The sequence below is a fragment of the Carlito syrichta genome, unplaced genomic scaffold, assembly GCF_000164805.1.
Source record: "Carlito syrichta isolate Samal-C Ts95f unplaced genomic scaffold, Tarsius_syrichta-2.0.1 Scaffold304090, whole genome shotgun sequence".
Classification (NCBI taxonomy): domain Eukaryota; kingdom Metazoa; phylum Chordata; class Mammalia; order Primates; family Tarsiidae; genus Carlito; species Carlito syrichta.
In genome coordinates, this window is record NW_007248186.1 from 878,866 (window position 1) to 896,406 (window position 17,541).

General features: G+C 34.4%; 1 protein-coding gene across 1 annotated transcript in view; it reads left to right on the forward strand.

The window, feature by feature from the left end:
* Nucleotides 1–17,541, forward strand: part of DHX15 (DEAH-box helicase 15) — a 56,494-nt gene that overhangs the window by 29,949 nt on the left and 9,004 nt on the right. The window contains exons 6-10 of the mRNA XM_008059455.2: nt 4,858–5,025; nt 11,584–11,670; nt 12,824–12,973; nt 13,894–14,002; nt 14,531–14,722. Coding sequence (XP_008057646.1) covers nt 4,858–5,025; nt 11,584–11,670; nt 12,824–12,973; nt 13,894–14,002; nt 14,531–14,722 — 706 coding nt within the window. The remainder of the gene's footprint in view (nt 1–4,857; nt 5,026–11,583; nt 11,671–12,823; nt 12,974–13,893; nt 14,003–14,530; nt 14,723–17,541) is intronic.

Sequence of the window (17,541 nt, forward strand, 5' to 3'; positions counted from 1 at the left end):
GGGTACAGTTAAGGGTTAGGTATACAATTGCGTTTCATTCAGGCACCCTGTTGATGTGGGGTGTTTCCCTGTTCCCAGACAGATATTTGCTACTGTTAATCCCATCTCCCTCCCCCCATCATAGTTTCCCAGTACGGTCAGTCATTTTCGTATAGTATTGCATTGGATGTTTAAGGTTCATTATATGAAGAACAACTTTTATATTTTAAAGAGTTGTGAATTTAAAAAAAATGCAACAGAAATGGAATTTGAGTACAAAGCCTCAACATGTTTGGGCATCCTTTAGAATTAAATGTGTGACTCCTGCTCTCGAATATTTTTTCTCAAATGTGGTCAGTGGATTTGCCTGACCAGGGGAGGAGAATTTGTTAAAACAGATTTTTACCTGTATTCCAGACTTTTTGAAACAGTTGAAGTTTGAGAGTGAAATGTATGTAGGAATTTACATCTTTAAGCTCCTTCTGCCATTTTTAATACTGCCTTCAGTTTAAAGGTCACAGCTCCGGAGGAATATTTTAGCCAGTATGAAGCTTGTGGTATACTGCTGACACTCTAAACAGTGTAATGGGAAATTACAGTAAACTCTCAGAAATCAGATCTACTGTGTGACTACCTCCCTACACTGGAATGTTTGTTAAATTCTACATGGTGCTTTGTATATAATATTTAAACAAATGCTTTTGGGTTAAGAGCTCTAAATGTTGAGTAAATTTTTTTATCCTTGGATTTTTTTTTTTTTTTTAATCCTTGGATTTGCCCTTATGATTTATGCTGTCAGCCATGGTTTCCTTTCTGTAAAGCATGGTTTCTCAACCTTAACATTATTTACCTTGTGGGCTGATTAATTCCTTTTTGTAGGTGTGGGGCTCTGTGCATTGTCGGACATTAGTCAGCCTCCTTGGCTTATACCCTTTAGATGCAGTAGCATTCCTTTCCCTGGTTGTGACAACCAAAGATATATGCAGACATTTCCAAATGTCCCCTGTGGGGTACAAAATTATTCCTGGTAGACAATCATACTTGTTCTTTGGGGAAGTAAGAGGTGTTGCAAATTTATTTTTCCAAATCAACAAAGTTAGCCTCTCTTGGTAACAGTCTTCCTTTCTATCCGTTTTGAATGGAAGAATTTCCATATATTCTGTAAGCAAGAGTACCAAATGCATATAAATGGCATTTGTGCTGTTATGCAATATTGATGCTGTTGAGATCCATGTTTTGTTCTCTTGTGTCTGGTCTCTAGTTTCTCACTTCCTCCAAAGTGCATAGTATATTTTTGTTTCTTAAATGGCTATATAAGATTGTCATTATACTCAGATAACCCAAGCATATTGGAATTCTGTCAGAAATATCAGATGGCCCCGTGGTGAGGACCTGAAAGGTTTTTCTTAGAGACACTGCAGTTCATATTTAGGCAACTGTGAATCCCATAGCTGGGGAAAGGAAAAGAGTAACTCCCATGGTTTTCCGATATGTGCTGAAGTGTATGTCTTTCTTCAAATACAGTGATCTACTAGTTGTGAACTGTTTATATGCATTATCAGTATATTTTAAGTTCTCTTTAGGTGCCTGGTCTTGACTTTGAAGACCTTTGGGAGAGAAAGTAGCAGAGCATGTAACACTTTATATAGATTTCATTGGTTGTGGTCTAAATATATGTAAAATATTACTTTCTTGTTTTGGGAACTTTTGTTATTTTTACTTGGTAAGTTAAATGGTACTGTAAAATCAATACTCCTGTCTCATTAATTTGAGTAACCTCCTGTGACTTTCAGTAATCTTAAGAAATTTTGACAACTGTTTTTTAATAACATAGTTCCATTTTGACCATTTTTCTTAAATAATACTGCTCTATAGACACCTGAGTTAATGGAGGGGGGACCATTTTAACATCGTGAAAGGTTTTGAGGAAGACTTGAATTCTAGAATGTTTTTGTTATTTTAATGCATAAAATCTGGATCTATGATTAAAATTAATTGTTGCCTATTAGAATTCTTTAGGTAAGCTACATTACTGACTTAGGTTAAAGTGATTGTGATTGAAGTTTTTAATTATTTATAAGTAGGTACCTGAAGATGGTTGAAACCCTTCGTTCCTTAAGCAACAAATTCTTTTAATTTTGCTTAATAAAATTTTTTCAACATGCAATGGGTTCCTTGGTGACGTTCAAATTAATTTACTAACATATATCGAAGAACTTAAAAGTCTTTCCTCAAATTGCAGACTCTTGAACTTCTGGTGGTAAAGCAGATGTCTGCTGCTGAAAAGTGAACTTTCTGTTGCCTACCTGTATGTGTTTGTATTCTGATGAATGTAGATGTGACGTTCAGAACTGATAGCATTAACTCTATGGAAGTTTGGTTAACTTCAGGGAAAATGTTTAGTGAATGGAGTTTTAAAACTGTTTAGAACCTTGTTTACATAAAAGCATAAGTGGTATGGAGTTTCACTCCCACACCTGAGGGGTGCCTTCATCCCACGCAGTCATCATTTTGTTGTAGCTATATGCATGCTCAGCAGATTGGATAGTCTGGTCTCTGCTAAAGTTGAAGTTGTCATCTTGAAGTACTGGACTCATAAAACAAATGTATGATTTGGGCACTTAATTTTTTAATATGTGAAATCTGAATATTTAATTTCTGGTCATTTATTTTCCAGTCATTTATTTTAATATGGTAAAATTAACAAAACTGTGGATCCTCTGAATATTGGAAATTTGGTTTTGTATTTTTGTTTTAAATTTGGAGAGCTCTTAATTTTGTATTTGAATACCAGCAGGGGGCATTCTAATCAAGATACAACATTTGAAAGTAGTATTTTCTAAAAATGTTTGTTTGCTTTGTTATATTTTTTTTCTTTAGGTGAATAGCATTCTACTTCCATTTTCTTTTAGAAACTTGAGATCTCAAATGGTGCTATTGACATTGAATTGTTAATAGGAATTTTCTGTGTCACAATTTTTGAGAAAGTTAACCATATCTTATTTAAGAAAATTGGTATGTTTGAAATAGGTGAAAATAATTTTTTGCTCTTACTGTATTTAAGAACTTTGTATTCTTTAATACAGAGACAAAGTTGCATTTTGATTTAAAATCACTGCATGGAAAATGATTCTAGTTTGATATAATATAAAATTTAACACAAATCTTTGACCTTTTATATCATTGTCTTTTGAATAAAAAGTAATTTGTTGATGAAGATAGCTTCTGATTGGTTTTTTGGGTTGGATAATCTTAGTATATTAAAAGGGGTGTGACATACTTCTAGGCTTAATTGAATTAATACTTACAACTTAGAATACATGTGTCCTCTTGACTACCACGCGCTCCCCAACCCCATTTTTAAGTCCCTTTGCCATTCTTGGAGCAGTTCTACATAATCCATCTTTCTGTCTTCAATATTCATTATGTCTCCTGCCTTTTCATTTTAATTTGAATGCAAATGCATTGGAATGCAGATCTCTTATATGTGGTGGTGGAGGTGGTTGTCCCATAAGGCCTTGTAACATAGCAAAACACATTACTCCCTTGTTTGTGGTGATGCTAGTATACACAAATCTGCTTAGCTGCCAATTGTGTAAAAGTACTGCATAGCATATAAAGTTATGTATTGTACATACTACTCGATCATGATAATAGGACATTGTTACTGGGTTTATGTATTTACCATATATTTTATCATTTAGTTTGTATTCCTACTTATTAAAAAAAGCTAAACCAGCCTCAGGAGGGTCCTGTAGGAGGTATTCTAGAAGAAGGCATAGTTATCATAGGAGATGACAACTCAATGCGTGTTATTTCATCTGAAGACTTTCCAATGGGGCAAGATGTAGATGTGGAAGACAATGATCCTGATCCTTTGTAGGCATAGACTAATGTGTGTGTTTGTGCCTTAGGTTTTAAGAAGAAAGTTTTAAGGAGTTAAAATATGAAAAATATTTAAAAGCTTATAGAATAAGGATATAACGAGAAAATATTTTTGTACAGTGTGTGTTTTAAGCTCAGAATTGCAAGAGTCAAAAGTTGAAAAAATTTAAAAGTCTATATTTTATACCATATTTTTGCTGTACTTTTCTATGTTTGGATATACAAATACTTAGCATCATGTTACTATTGTCTACAGTATTCAATGCGTTAACATGCTTCTCAGATTTGTAATCTAAGTGTAATAGTAACAGACTGTACCATCTAGACTTGTGTTAAGTACTCTCTAGGATGTTCACACAACAGAATCACCTAATGATGCTTTTCGCTATATGCCTGTTTTTAAGCAGCACATGTGGTGCTTAAATTTTCCTGTGTTTCTGTGGCAGGAAAATTTTTGAAGCTGCTCTTAAGATATTTGGATTGCCCTAGTTCTTAAATATCTATGTTGATGCTGTAAAGGTGTTTGTTCTCATTAGGCACAATGAAGCAAATCTTCCATATAATTGCATTAGTAATACGTGACATTAAAGCATAATTGGCTTATTTAAAATGTCCAGCACATCAATTTCTTTTAGTTTGTGAAAATTGAAAAGGTCATGAGTGCAGTTAAATATTTCTGGGTGAGAAATTTCAATTTTAGTACAATTTGTTGAGAATTAATTAGGAAATCTGACTCCAGGAAAAGGAATGTTGAATCCAAATAAGGTAGTTATGTATTTATTTGATTACAAAAATCAAAGTTTCTTGGATTGTTTTGGAATTCCCATTGAAATTTGCTAAATTAGTTTTGGTTACTAAATTGAAAATAGGGTATCCATGAAATGAAAGCAGATTTCATACATAAAATAAGCTTCCTAGAACCAGGAGTATGATAAATATTCCAAATATTTCAGCGTTTGTTTTATGTTTGGACTCAAACTTTTATTTTTGTAGGAAATTGATGAAGCCTGTAAGAGAATAAAACGTGAGGTTGATGATTTGGGTCCGGAAGTCGGTGACATTAAAATCATTCCATTGTACTCTACACTTCCACCTCAGCAGCAGCAGCGCATTTTTGAGCCTCCACCTCCTAAAAAACAGAATGGAGCAATTGGAAGAAAGGTAACATCAGAAATGTTCTTTGTAAACATTTCATTAATACTGAAAGAATTGTTTGTCAGATACCAAATTACATTCAGTTATACAGGACTAAATTGTGTATGATCTGGATTGTACACAACAAAATAATCTACACTTCAATAATTAACAGAAAAAGATACAGAGGTATCTATTGACCGTAGAGTAAGAACTTGTACTGCCTCCTAGGCAAATGGAAGATTAGTTAGGATTGGGTTAAGGAAATAGGAAATTGGCTAAGTGCTGTCCGTCTCCCATTAAATCACGTGACAAAAACTTAGCACTTCTTTCTGGTGCCTTCTTCTGGCCTTCTGCCTAGAATTTTCCTTAAGACTTACCTAAATATCACATCTGTAGGTGTGAAATGTTGACTCTGTGTATACTTCTAATAATGGTAGCACTGATTACACTGCAAACATATGTGGATTCCTGGAAGGCAGGAACTTTGTCTGGATTTTTTGGTAGAGATGTGTGCTTGCACAGGGAAGGGAACAAGTTTATTCCAGCCTCATCTCCAAGGCATTTTATTGCGGGAGGAAAGAGATCTGAGTTCCAATTTGAAACAGAAGCTAGGCTTTTATTTCTTCAAGATTTAGGAGTTCTAACAGACATTTTTGAAAATAAGATTGTCTGTTTTATTAAAAGGCTTGAAAACCACTAGAGCAATGAAGTCAACTAGACTTTTAAGCCTAGTCATTTATTTGGTTACATAATACCTGAATGTGGGTTTTGGTAAAATTTTCTTAATCTTTGGTCCTAAAGTTTTTTATTTTAAAAAGTGGGTATAATTTATTACTTTCATCACCTGGGGAGATGATTGCCAAGGGTTAAGTTTGAAGTGTATAAGACACTAACATACAGATATCTCTTGGTAACTTCTGCAGAATTTTTTAGTTTATTTGTATAGAAAAAAAGTCATTCCTGAAATTTTACTCACTTGTAATTTACTTGTTCGTCAACATTGGAATCTGTTGAATACTTATTTCTGTATTGAGGACTGACAGGCACACTTCTGCTCTTTTCCTGAGTCTTGCTGATGCTTTTGATGGTTGAAAAGTTACAAATTATTTTTAAAAAAAAAACATGGTTCATTTTTTTATGTGGCTGTATAAAACTGAAATGAACCAAATATGTTTTTCATATTGAAAAAATTTACTGAATGGGTATGCACTGTGAGCCTAGTGGAATATAAAGTAACAAGGATCGATAGTTTAAAAATAGTTTTAAGCCGGGCTTGGTGGCTCAGCCTGTAATCCCGCGCTTTGGGAGGCTGAGATGAGTGGATTGCCTGAGCCCGCGGGTTCGAGACCCGCCTGGGCAGCTTGGCGAGACCTTATCTCTACAATAAATCAAAAAATTAGCCGGGGGTGGTAGCGTGCGCCTGTAGTTCTAGCTTCTTGGAAGGCTGAGGTGGAAGGATCACCGGAGCCCAGCAGGTCGAGGCTGTGGTGGCCGGGAGCGGCCACTGCACTCCAGTCTGGGCGACAGAGTAAGACTCCAACTCAAAAAAAAAAAAAAATAGTTTTAAAAAATCATATTCATAGATAATCAAGTGTAGTGTAGTGTAGTACATTTGATTCTGAAAAATAGTCTAATCATGGCTTCATTATGTTGAACTTGCAATTTTTTTGTCACAAGCTATCTCTAAAACATGTTAAAATTTTTTTTGTGTTACTTTATATGTATTCTAAGCTTTGGGGAAAACTTTCCCTTTAGTATTTGAAATTGATTTGCTGACTGGGAAGTAATTATTTTAAATGTTGTTTATTTGCCATTGAGTGAAACTGGCATACAGCATTTATATGTCCTGTATGAGCACGACTTCGTGTAGTTTCGATTCCATTTACTTCTCCTTGAAGAAGTATATGGGTCCACACATATCTGAGCTCTTTGCTGTCTTATTAGTGTACTGGAAATTTGTGTTCGATCTGGTGCTAGCCCAATTACACGATACATTTTGTAGAATCTGTATCTTGAGTCTGTGGGTGGAATTAGGTTTTTGTTGTTTGTCTTTTACTTTTTGTGTTGTAAATCTTAAGGGTGCTGAGGAAAATTTTGTCTTATTGAAAAGAATGATTCAGCTGTGTCTAATATGCACTGATGGCCACAGCTGATCATGGGCTTACTCTGAAAGCCGATCCTGGGTTTTTAAATCAAAACTAAGGGGCCACAGTGCTGCCTTGCCACTCATTGATAGTGTTTCAGCTAAAACCATAGGCCGTCTTGCTGGGAAGTCATGTTACCTGTTGCCATGAGTCAATTTTTATCTTAGAGATTGAGAAGAGCACTGGTGTAACCTCCCTGGACGATCGCAGAGAGAGTGAAAGACTTCTTTGGCAATTGGAAGAGCATTCTGAAGCCCACCCAACATGTTTAAGCACAGATTTAAAATTGTCATACAAGGCTAGCTTATGGAGTAGAGTTTACACATCAAGTTATGTATATTCAACAGCTGCCTGGACTGAGGGGTGGTGGTGATGTCAGCTGCTACCCTGATATAGCTGAAACATGGGCAGTCACTGACCAGCCCTGGGCAATCACTGACCAGCAAGCCTCATAGGAGCTGGAAAATGAACTGGTGGGATTGTGGAGATTGAGATGGGGTGAGAATTGAGTTGTACAGGGGATATATGAGGGAAAGTTGGGTGAGTACTGGAGCAGGAAGAACTGCCGTTCAGTTGCTCTTTTCTCATTTTTTAAAATGCGACTTTTATATATTTTGTTTACATTTAAAAAAGGAATAAGGGCTAACATTTAATTACTTACGCTATCATTAATTAAATAATTACTGCACTGGGTACTTGGAACTTTTATTCAAAAGTGTTAACTCTTACTGTGGTATACACAATTTTTTAAATATGACATAGGAACAGAACAGATTTACTGTCTGCTCCTAATTGTGAAAGCAAAGTGTATGATTTGATTTATTTTTTGTTAAATTTTTACTTTGTTTTCATGTAAGGATAATAGCAGATGTATAAAAGTTTTGAAGCAATAGAATTTTTTTTCATTCATTATTATTATTTTTTTTCTTTTTGATGAGTTGAGGTCTTACTCTGTTGGTGGTACTGAGTGCAGTGGCATGATCGCCGCAGCCTTGGACTCCTGGGCTCAAGCAGTCCTCCTTCCTCACTCTCCTAAGCAGCTGGGAAAACAGGCACATGTCACCATGCCTGCTTAATTTTTCTTCCCCCATAGTGACAAGGGCTTGCTATGTTGACTAGGCTGGTCTCAAACTCCTGGGCTCAAGCAGTCCTTCTGTTTCAGCCTCTCAAAGTGCTGTGATTATAGACACAAGCCATTGTTCCCAGCTCAGGAGACTATTTAATACAATATTTTGAATTAATCCAAATTAATTGCAATTCTGTATAACTTTATATTTGAGTATCTTTTTAAAGACTGTGTCATATTTGTTACCATATCCCTGATTCTATTAGTTTTTGCAAAATGGATTTCATAACTTGGTTGTGATAAACAAACAGCAGCTTTTTAGTATTAAACTTTTAACATACAGGCTATATTAAAGATTAAGTTTTATGGGCATTTGGGCATTTAAGTAGTATTCATTTTGTTAAAAAATAATTACTATATTCTTTGTATGTAGACGTGTAACAGCACCAGTGATTAAATTAGGCCATTAAAATGTCTAATAATCAAGGAAAGTCGAGAATGTAACACATTATTTATGTGAGGGTAGATATTTTTACCTGCTTTGGTAATTTTTGGAAGTTTAAGTTTTTGAGCTTAAAAGGTACAGGAGTTCTTTACATGCATTAACGTTTATGCCTTGTTAAATATCTTCTGTGTATTTTTGACTAAGACTTAAAATTGTTATTTTATAAATTTCGTGTTACTAAAATCAATAATTATTTTATTTAAAATAATTACCCTTAATTCTTTTCATAAAAATAGCTGGTTTTCTGTAGTATATCCTACAGATTGCTAATTAATGTGGTATAGCGTGTATGGTTTAGCTTAAGTGCATTAATTGTATTTGTGTCCAAACAGAATTCATGTAGTGCAACCCTGAACTCTGAGCTCTGCTACTTTAAAGTGGGATTACTGAACTACATCAAGTGGGTTCCATTAGAAGGCAGATTATTAAGGGGGCACTTTACTTTTAGTGCATCTTGGCAATAATGCCAAACTTTTCACTAGGATTTATTCTATATTTGGGGATATTTACCTGAAAGTAGTTATTTAGTCAGTGAGGTTTGAACACTTTTAAGGCTCTTTGGACACTTACTGCAGTGTTGCAGTCTTTCAGAAAGCTTGTAACAGTTCTGGATTCCATCTGGTGATATGTAAATCCCTTGCCAGATTCAGGGTCTTTTTGTATCCTGACCAGTTCTTTAATTTAATGGTATGCCACTTATATGTAGAGTTTGCTTAGGGCTTGCCTCATTCAACTGTTGAACTCCAAGGCAGCTTTTATAATCTCATTTACTGGTCTCTTCTTTTGCACTGCATGTTTGTTTATTTAGCCTTAGCTATTTTTAGTTCTTGGGAAAAGCTTAAAACTCGTGCTTCTTTAAGGACTCATTTACTTTCATATTTTAGATTTGACTTTTGGCTGGCAGTAGATTTTTGTCAATAATGACAAAGAGCTTTCCAAGTCAGCATAATCACTTGATTCTTAAATACTTGTAGAATCACACATCTACTTCTTATAAGTATTATAGAGTTTGTCACAAAAAATACATACACACACAAATGGAATTATTTTGTTGGATAAAAATGAAATGCTTTTTAAATAACTATTTAATGAATTGATCACATCAGGAAGTTCTCATCTCACTGACTTATTCTGTTCTACAAACAATAATGCAAAATGTATTTTTTCCCAAAATAACATTATTTTAAAGTAATTTTCTCCATTGTCCTAAATATATTCAGAACCATGATTTTCATCCCAGGATTCCAGAAGACTTTTAATATGTTTACAGGCATATAGATGACTCCATATAGTTTATAAGGCATTTCCATATCCATTATATAATTTTATTCCTTACTATGCTTTGTTAGCTAGACTAAGTAATATGCAAGAGTCAAACGGAAATTGAAGCTTGGGTGTTAAAACCTTTGCACATTACTTAGCTACTTGATTTTCAGCTCTGCCGTCTACCCCTAAATTCATTATTCCTTCCACTACAGCAGACTGACTTTCTAGAAGAATATTAAGCTCAGCTTATATTAATTATCGATTGTATGTGTTATTTAAATATCATCCTATCACTTTGGTTCCTTATACCTTTGTTAGGTCAGTCTTTTCAGCTGACCCATAAAAAAGGAAAACATTTGGTTTTTGACATGTAAATTATTTTGAAATACCCCGTTAATAGTTTTCTGGTAAGCTTTTTAACCTCAAGTTAAACTGCCAGTTTTTTGAGAAGTCTCCCACCCAAGTATGAAACCAGACTATAAAATGAAACTTAATAATATTTTAAGGGAAATAGTTAATGCAACAAAAGCCTGTGAAGCTTTAGAGCCACTTGATTTACAAAATTAAAATTTTTAAAAAGGCATAAGTAGAAGTCTCCTCATTTTTTATATGTGGCCTAGGCATTTTGCCCATATGCACTGTTGAAGTTGAACCTTCTAATGCTAGTTCTCTTTCCTTTTCTCTTGTGAGTAGACCTCATCTTACCTTTAAGGTCTGTCCTAAATGCTGTTTTGTCAGTAAAGCTTTCCTTGTCTTTGCTATTGAAGTAAGCTCTTTTTAAATCTCACAACGCAATTTTGTGGTGTCATTTACACTTTCTATCCTTGTCTTATCTTCCCTTTGTTAAGCAGACTCTGGTTCATCTTCTCTGTCAACTGCTTGTATGTATAGGCATCTTCAACTTAATGTCAGTACCCTGTTTCTGAAAATCTGATATTCTGGGTAAAAATGAAGAGTCCCCATTTGTCATTGTTTTAAAAGGAAAAAATTATTTGTAACATGTCATACCCCAAGTCCTTAACTGATTTTCAAAAGCATCTTTAACATAGAGTGAAACATGAACACATAAAAACATGCTGGCATGTTAGTATGTACATGTTTTAAATATTATTTCCTGTCAGTAAAAAATTTATGGTTCTAACAGTTGCACTGTATGCAGTAGTAACATGTTACATGTCATCCTTTTGAGACTTGCTGCTTACCAAAGCGTCTACTTTGATTCTGATGATCTGCCTATTACTGGATTATAGCTCGAGATTTTTTTCTTTTGTGGCATTTTGTTTAAAATGTTGTTTTGGTGAGGGGTATTTTTCTTTTATGCTATTCTTTTATTTGAATAATTAAAATGTAATGTGGTTGAATGATAAATTGAAGTATTGGCTTTTTTGGAAAAGAAAGTTTCTGTTGTGATCTAAACAAAATTTTTAATTCTTAAATATTAGTTTGCCTTTTTAAAGCATTGGCAGTTGAAGATTGAACCTTATTTTTAGTTAATTTACTGGTTTGAAATACTTTGTGTTAGTGAAAGTTAATGGCTAGTCTTATTGTCGTGTTAACTTTACTTGATGCATAATATAATTTATGACTGTATTTCCTAACAGGTAGTTGTATCAACTAATATTGCAGAGACATCTTTGACAATAGATGGTGTTGTGTTTGTAATTGATCCTGGATTTGCAAAACAGAAGGTACATATTTAATAGTTTATAAGTTAGTGTTGGCTTAAGAGTACTACTTTATTCATTTAGTGGCTAAAATTTACCTTTTAGAATTATTTTCTCCGAGGTGCGTGAATTGCCTGAGCCCACGGGTTCGAGACCCACCTGGGCACCTTGGCGAGACCTCATCTCTACAATAAATCAAAAAAATTAGCTGGGCGTGGTAGTGTGCGCCTGTAATTCCAGCTACTTGGAAGGCTGAGGCGGAAGGATCACCGGAGCCCAGCAGGTCGAGGCTGCGGTGGCCGGGAGCATGCCACAGCACTCCAGTCTGGGCAACAGAGTGAGACTCCAACTCAAAAAAAAAAAAAGAATTGTTTTCCTTTTTTTTCCATTTTTAGATTTCTGTCATATGACCCTTTTGAGTTCTGACTGGCTATCAGAAATTAAGGCAGTGTTTAATGTTTAATTCTAGAGTTTTTTGGGGGGATTACTTTGGTTTCTTTGTATCAGTATAGTGATGGTGGGTGTTTTGGCTTTTATGTTTATTTAAGCTGTTGAGCGTCCTAATAAAAAGTACAAGATTGCCACCCGTGCAGATCATTCACCAATCTACCATTAGAGTTCCTTCCATGTACTAGGCACACTGTTTGAAAAATGGTGCTGTGATTCTATCCTAGCTTAATAGTGTTGAATATCAAGCACGTTTTCCAAATGCAGTGGCTACTCAATATGTACATGCTTTTCAGACATCTTTTGGATAAGTTGATTACATATTGTAGGTGTCTCATATTGATAGAAAATTTTTTTATTAAGCAGTAAGCACATAACTGATCTTTCAAAGACTAAATTCAAAATGTTTTTCTTGCACTTTGAACATCACCTATTGAAATTGTAAGTTTATTTTCAGGCAGAATCTTTCACTATCCAGCACCTAAAAAGCAAAAGCACAAGGTCAATTATCTTAAGTTAGCTGGAAAGTAAAGATTATGTAAGTCAGACACAGAACTTATTCATGTTACCTCGAGTCTTTCAGAATGATGGTTAAAGGCATGGGTTGATGAATTCTCTTGTCCAGCATGATTTATGGCATTCATCAATACTAATTTGTTTATTTGGGGATTAACTTCTGTTGGATAACATTTTTGTGTTTGACAGAATCTTGTTATTTCTATTCTAATAGGTATACAATCCTCGAATCAGAGTTGAGTCACTTTTGGTGACAGCTATTAGTAAAGCTTCAGCTCAACAAAGGGCTGGTCGAGCTGGACGAACCAGACCTGGGAAATGCTTCAGACTTTACACAGAGAAAGCTTATAAAACAGAAATGCAGGTAAGGAGCTATTACTGTATACTTTCCGAGTGTTTGGAAGCTTAAGTTGAATTTGTTACCAGAAGAAAATTGCTTTATTTACTTGATCTTGCCTTTTAGGATCAAAAGACACCTTAGTTTTTCCCTGAGTGAGATTTATGGTATCTACCAATACAGTTGGTCCCTCTTTATCTGAGAGAGATAGGTTCCAAGATCTCCAGTGGATGCCAGAAACTTGAAAGTTTTCTGAACCTTACATACACTGTGCACAAGTTTCTTTTTTATTCTTGACAATTTCACATATAGAAAATTCATTCTTATTATAGATCTCGATATGTTATTTTTTTTTTTTCCTTATTAAATGGAGAGCTTCCACCTTTTCCTCTTAAATAAAGCACTTCATAGCTTCTCTTTGGCATATGTGAATTGCCAGCATTGCTATTTTTGCACTTTGGGGCCATCATTAAGTAAAATAAGGGTTACTTTAGCATAGGCACTGTGATACCACGGCAGTCAATTTTGTAAGAGATGGCTACTAGGTGACTAACAGTTGGGTTGCGTATGTGGCATGCTACTCAGAACGATGCACAATTTAAAATTAGTGAATTGCTTATTTCTGAAATGTTTTATTTAATATTCTTGAATGTTGACAATGGGTAATTGAAACTGTGGATAAGGGAGGGCCACTATACAGATCTTTTTTAATACAGTTCTGAGTTTAGATGGACAGATCCAGATACTTTAAACACTCAAAGATAGTTGGAGAAAAGTGTCAGATTTTTCTCTAGTCTCATTTATGCATATTTTTCTCTCCTGAGACAGTGATGTAGACGTAATGCCAAAATAAATAGCTCAGAAAGCAGGGAACAGATATGTTTTGTTTTCCAGAGCAAAGTGGATGAGGAATGTTTAACATGACAAATATTTTTGTTTTTTGTTAGGATAACACTTATCCTGAGATTCTGCGTTCTAATTTAGGATCAGTTGTGTTACAATTGAAGAAACTTGGTATTGATGATTTGGTACATTTTGATTTTATGGATCCACCAGGTATGACTTATCAAAGCACATTTTATCAGTTCTTTTAACTAAATTTTACTCTTAACTGTCTGCATCCCGTTCAGTATATGTGTTAAATACCTTTTGAATTTTTATTTCGTATGCATTAAGATAAGTCTTATATGATAGTATTAAAACCCAAAAGGGCGACAGTTACACGAGCAAATATATTATTTCTTTCTTTAGAAGTCATTCTGGAAAATCAGGTAAACAGTCATATGTTGGCATGAAAATGTGAATTAAACTTCCTAAGTTTTCTTTGAAAAAAACAGCTTGATAAACACATTTGATGAATTAGCAATTACTTAATATATTTAGGATGAAGACTTTTTTTACCTACAGGAAAATTTTGTATGATTAATTGTTTGCTAGATCTATATAAATGAATTTATGACAATTTGAGTCTTGAGTTTGGTTCACTGTAGAATGACAAATGAGATTGCTCATAATAGTTTGTTGTTTGTCACATTTTTGCTTGCTTAAGGCAAGTTTTCTAATAGATTGCTTTTTTCCCCCTAGCTCCTGAAACTCTGATGAGAGCCTTAGAACTTTTGAATTATCTGGCTGCTTTAAATGATGATGGAGATCTGACTGAATTGGGATCCATGATGGCAGAATTTCCTTTAGATCCACAGCTGGCTAAAATGGTTATTGCAAGTTGTGACTACAACTGTTCTAATGAGGTCCTATCTATTACTGCTATGTTGTCAGGTAATAGAGGGAAAGGAACTAAAAACCCAGCTCTTCAAAGTTTGGGTGGACTTCGTTTTTTGTTTTTTAATATTTAGTATGATAGTAGATTTTATAGACGGTTTTAAGGAAGTAGTTTTGTTTCCTAAATACCTTGTCAGTAGTTTCATAGTGACATAGTGCTTTCAAAAGTGAAGTCATTGTGCACAAAACATAATAAAACATTGGCTCTCTTGAGTGCAAATAAAAACTGCAGTAAGAATAAGTTTGAGTATAGTTGTAACTGAATTCGTTGGTAGGCCCATCATTGCTATCTTTGTGGTTTTTTACCAAAAGTACCAGAAGAACTTTATTCTACTACTTAGCACTATTAAGTGAGCCTATGCCAAACCTAAGACGATGCGTTTAAGCTGAGCTACATGTATGCTATATGTATTCCAGTGACAGTCATACAGATGTGCATTTCAAAGTTAGCATCAAGTAAATAAGTAGTTATGTATAATTTTAGGCTTAAAATCTAATCTGGTAGTATTCTTTTACAGTGGCAGAAAAACACTTAGTAAGAAAATCATATCTAGTAGATAAAATTGCTTATTTTATAATATCGAAACATTAAGCTGAGGAAATAGTGCTGTTTTAGTAGCAATAAAACTTAATCCACAAATGAATAGTAACTTGGAAATTAGATTTTCCCCAAAAGAGAAGTTATGTTAACAGACAAATGAGTGGTGATTCTTACAGCTAAAAACAGGAAGCTAGTTTTTCGTTTATCAAAATATTCTATGCTACTAGTTTTATTACTGGGGAGAACTGATTTCCAGTTGCAGAGGGTTTATTGGTCTTAATTCTTTAACGCTGTGAATAATTTAGTCTTCTGTGGAATTAAAGGATAAATTGAAAATATTTTAAATATAAACTTATGGCTTAGCTTAGATGTATGCTATATTCTAATGGTGTGAATTTTATTTAAGAACTAGCTAAAATGTTTTTCTTGCAGAGTTATGACTGATCAGACTCAGAGCAGATGGGCAGGGCAGTATCGAATCATTTTAATTAAATTGTAGTTTCATTTGCGGAGGTGGTGGTAGGTTGTTGTCTGCCTTTCTTACAAGTTGTTCTGTTAGATATTCCCAGTTGTACTTCTCCTAAGATTTTAGTTTTTAGAGGAAATGTGGGGCAAGAATTAACAGATTATTTGTGTACTTATTTGTCTGTTATATGCCCAATTTTTATTTCTTTTTGTTCTCTTATCAGACATGCTATATGGTTACTATTGTTTGAGTTTAGAATATTAGCTTTTAAAAATATTTGTCAGTTATAATCTTCCAACTCCATCTCAGTTTTATTTGTAATAGTTATGCAAAACACACGGTTTACTGGTGGTTGTCTTTAGCACATCAGTAGAATGAGCATTTATATGCAGCAGTTTTTAAAGAGACCATTTGTGAGAGAAGTGTTAAAATAAGAGGTAAGGAAGTCTGGAACAAAAGCGGTTTGCTGAGCTTGTAATGTTTTGTTTGCCGTTTAAATAGTTACTGAAGATTTGAGGTCCTCATGTAAACAGTGCAAATCCTGGGGCCTTACTGAGCACAACTTAATCATTCCCACTTTGGTGGCTAGTTCACATTAACATTCACAGCTGTGAGAGTTTATGTATTTTTATGAATTACCTTGCTTCAGTTACCTTAAGCAAGACTTTTCATATTTACTGTGATTGTTTCATTGTCTCTATTTGGCTGTTCTGGCATCTTTTTAAAGGGGAAACTGTGTGGGAAAGAGTAATTTGATACTGTATTTTATCTCATTGTCGATTATTCCCATTATCTTCTATCTGATTGATAATTTATGGATTTTTTTTCATTGACAAGGTTTTAAGAGCTTTAATAATGTGTTGAAAAAGTCCCAAGCTGTTAAGTATTTTTACTTCTATATTGCTTTTATGACTATGGAATTGCTAAAGTGAATTAAGGAAAGTTGTATTTCAAAAAATGTAGTACACGCTTTGTAACATCTTAAAGTTTTATGTGAATTAACATTGAGGCTCTAAACAAATAACTGTAGTTACATATCTTGATGATCCTTAAAATGACTGTTTCAGACTAATTGTCAACTTTCAAAATATTGGACTTTTATATTGAGATTTTTATTCAGATGATTTTTTTTAAGTTGGGACTTTATCTTCTAACCTTCTATTAAAATGCTGCAACACTAGGCTGAATATCCCAACCTTTTTGAATTTTCTTAATGCAAAGGCGGTTTAACCTTCCACCACTGCTGCTATTCATGAAAACCAAGATTTCTTGATATTTTTGTGTTTACATATGCTTCTGCTCACCGGTGCTAATAGTGATACCTGTCAGTTGGTAATAGCCACAGCAGTAGGGAAAAAATTCTAACAAGTACAGACTGGTTGTAAAGTTGTTTTTAGCACTGCAGTGGGCAAGTATAGCTTCTTAACTTTCACAGCCATTCAGTGGATGGTCTTTTGAAAAATTACAATTAGCTAAAAAGGCTATTGATACCATAATTATGTTTATTGGTAGAGCTATCAGCACTGGTTTTTTTGAAATATAAGTTGAGCTTTCTAGTATCTTGATGGCCTTCAGGATAGCTGTTTTGATGACTACTTTTAGATCTAGTTAAAATAATCAGGTACTCTGTAGCTTTGAAACCCTCTTGTCTTACAGATGTGGGTAGGTGTTGATGTACCAAATCAAGGTAGTAAACAGTCCAAGATGCAGTTGGAGGCCATCCTGCCCTGCCCTATGCTCTGTGAACTGACCTAGCTAGGCCTTGTTCCTCTATCTGTGAATGCGTGACTCATCGATATGGGCGTTTGT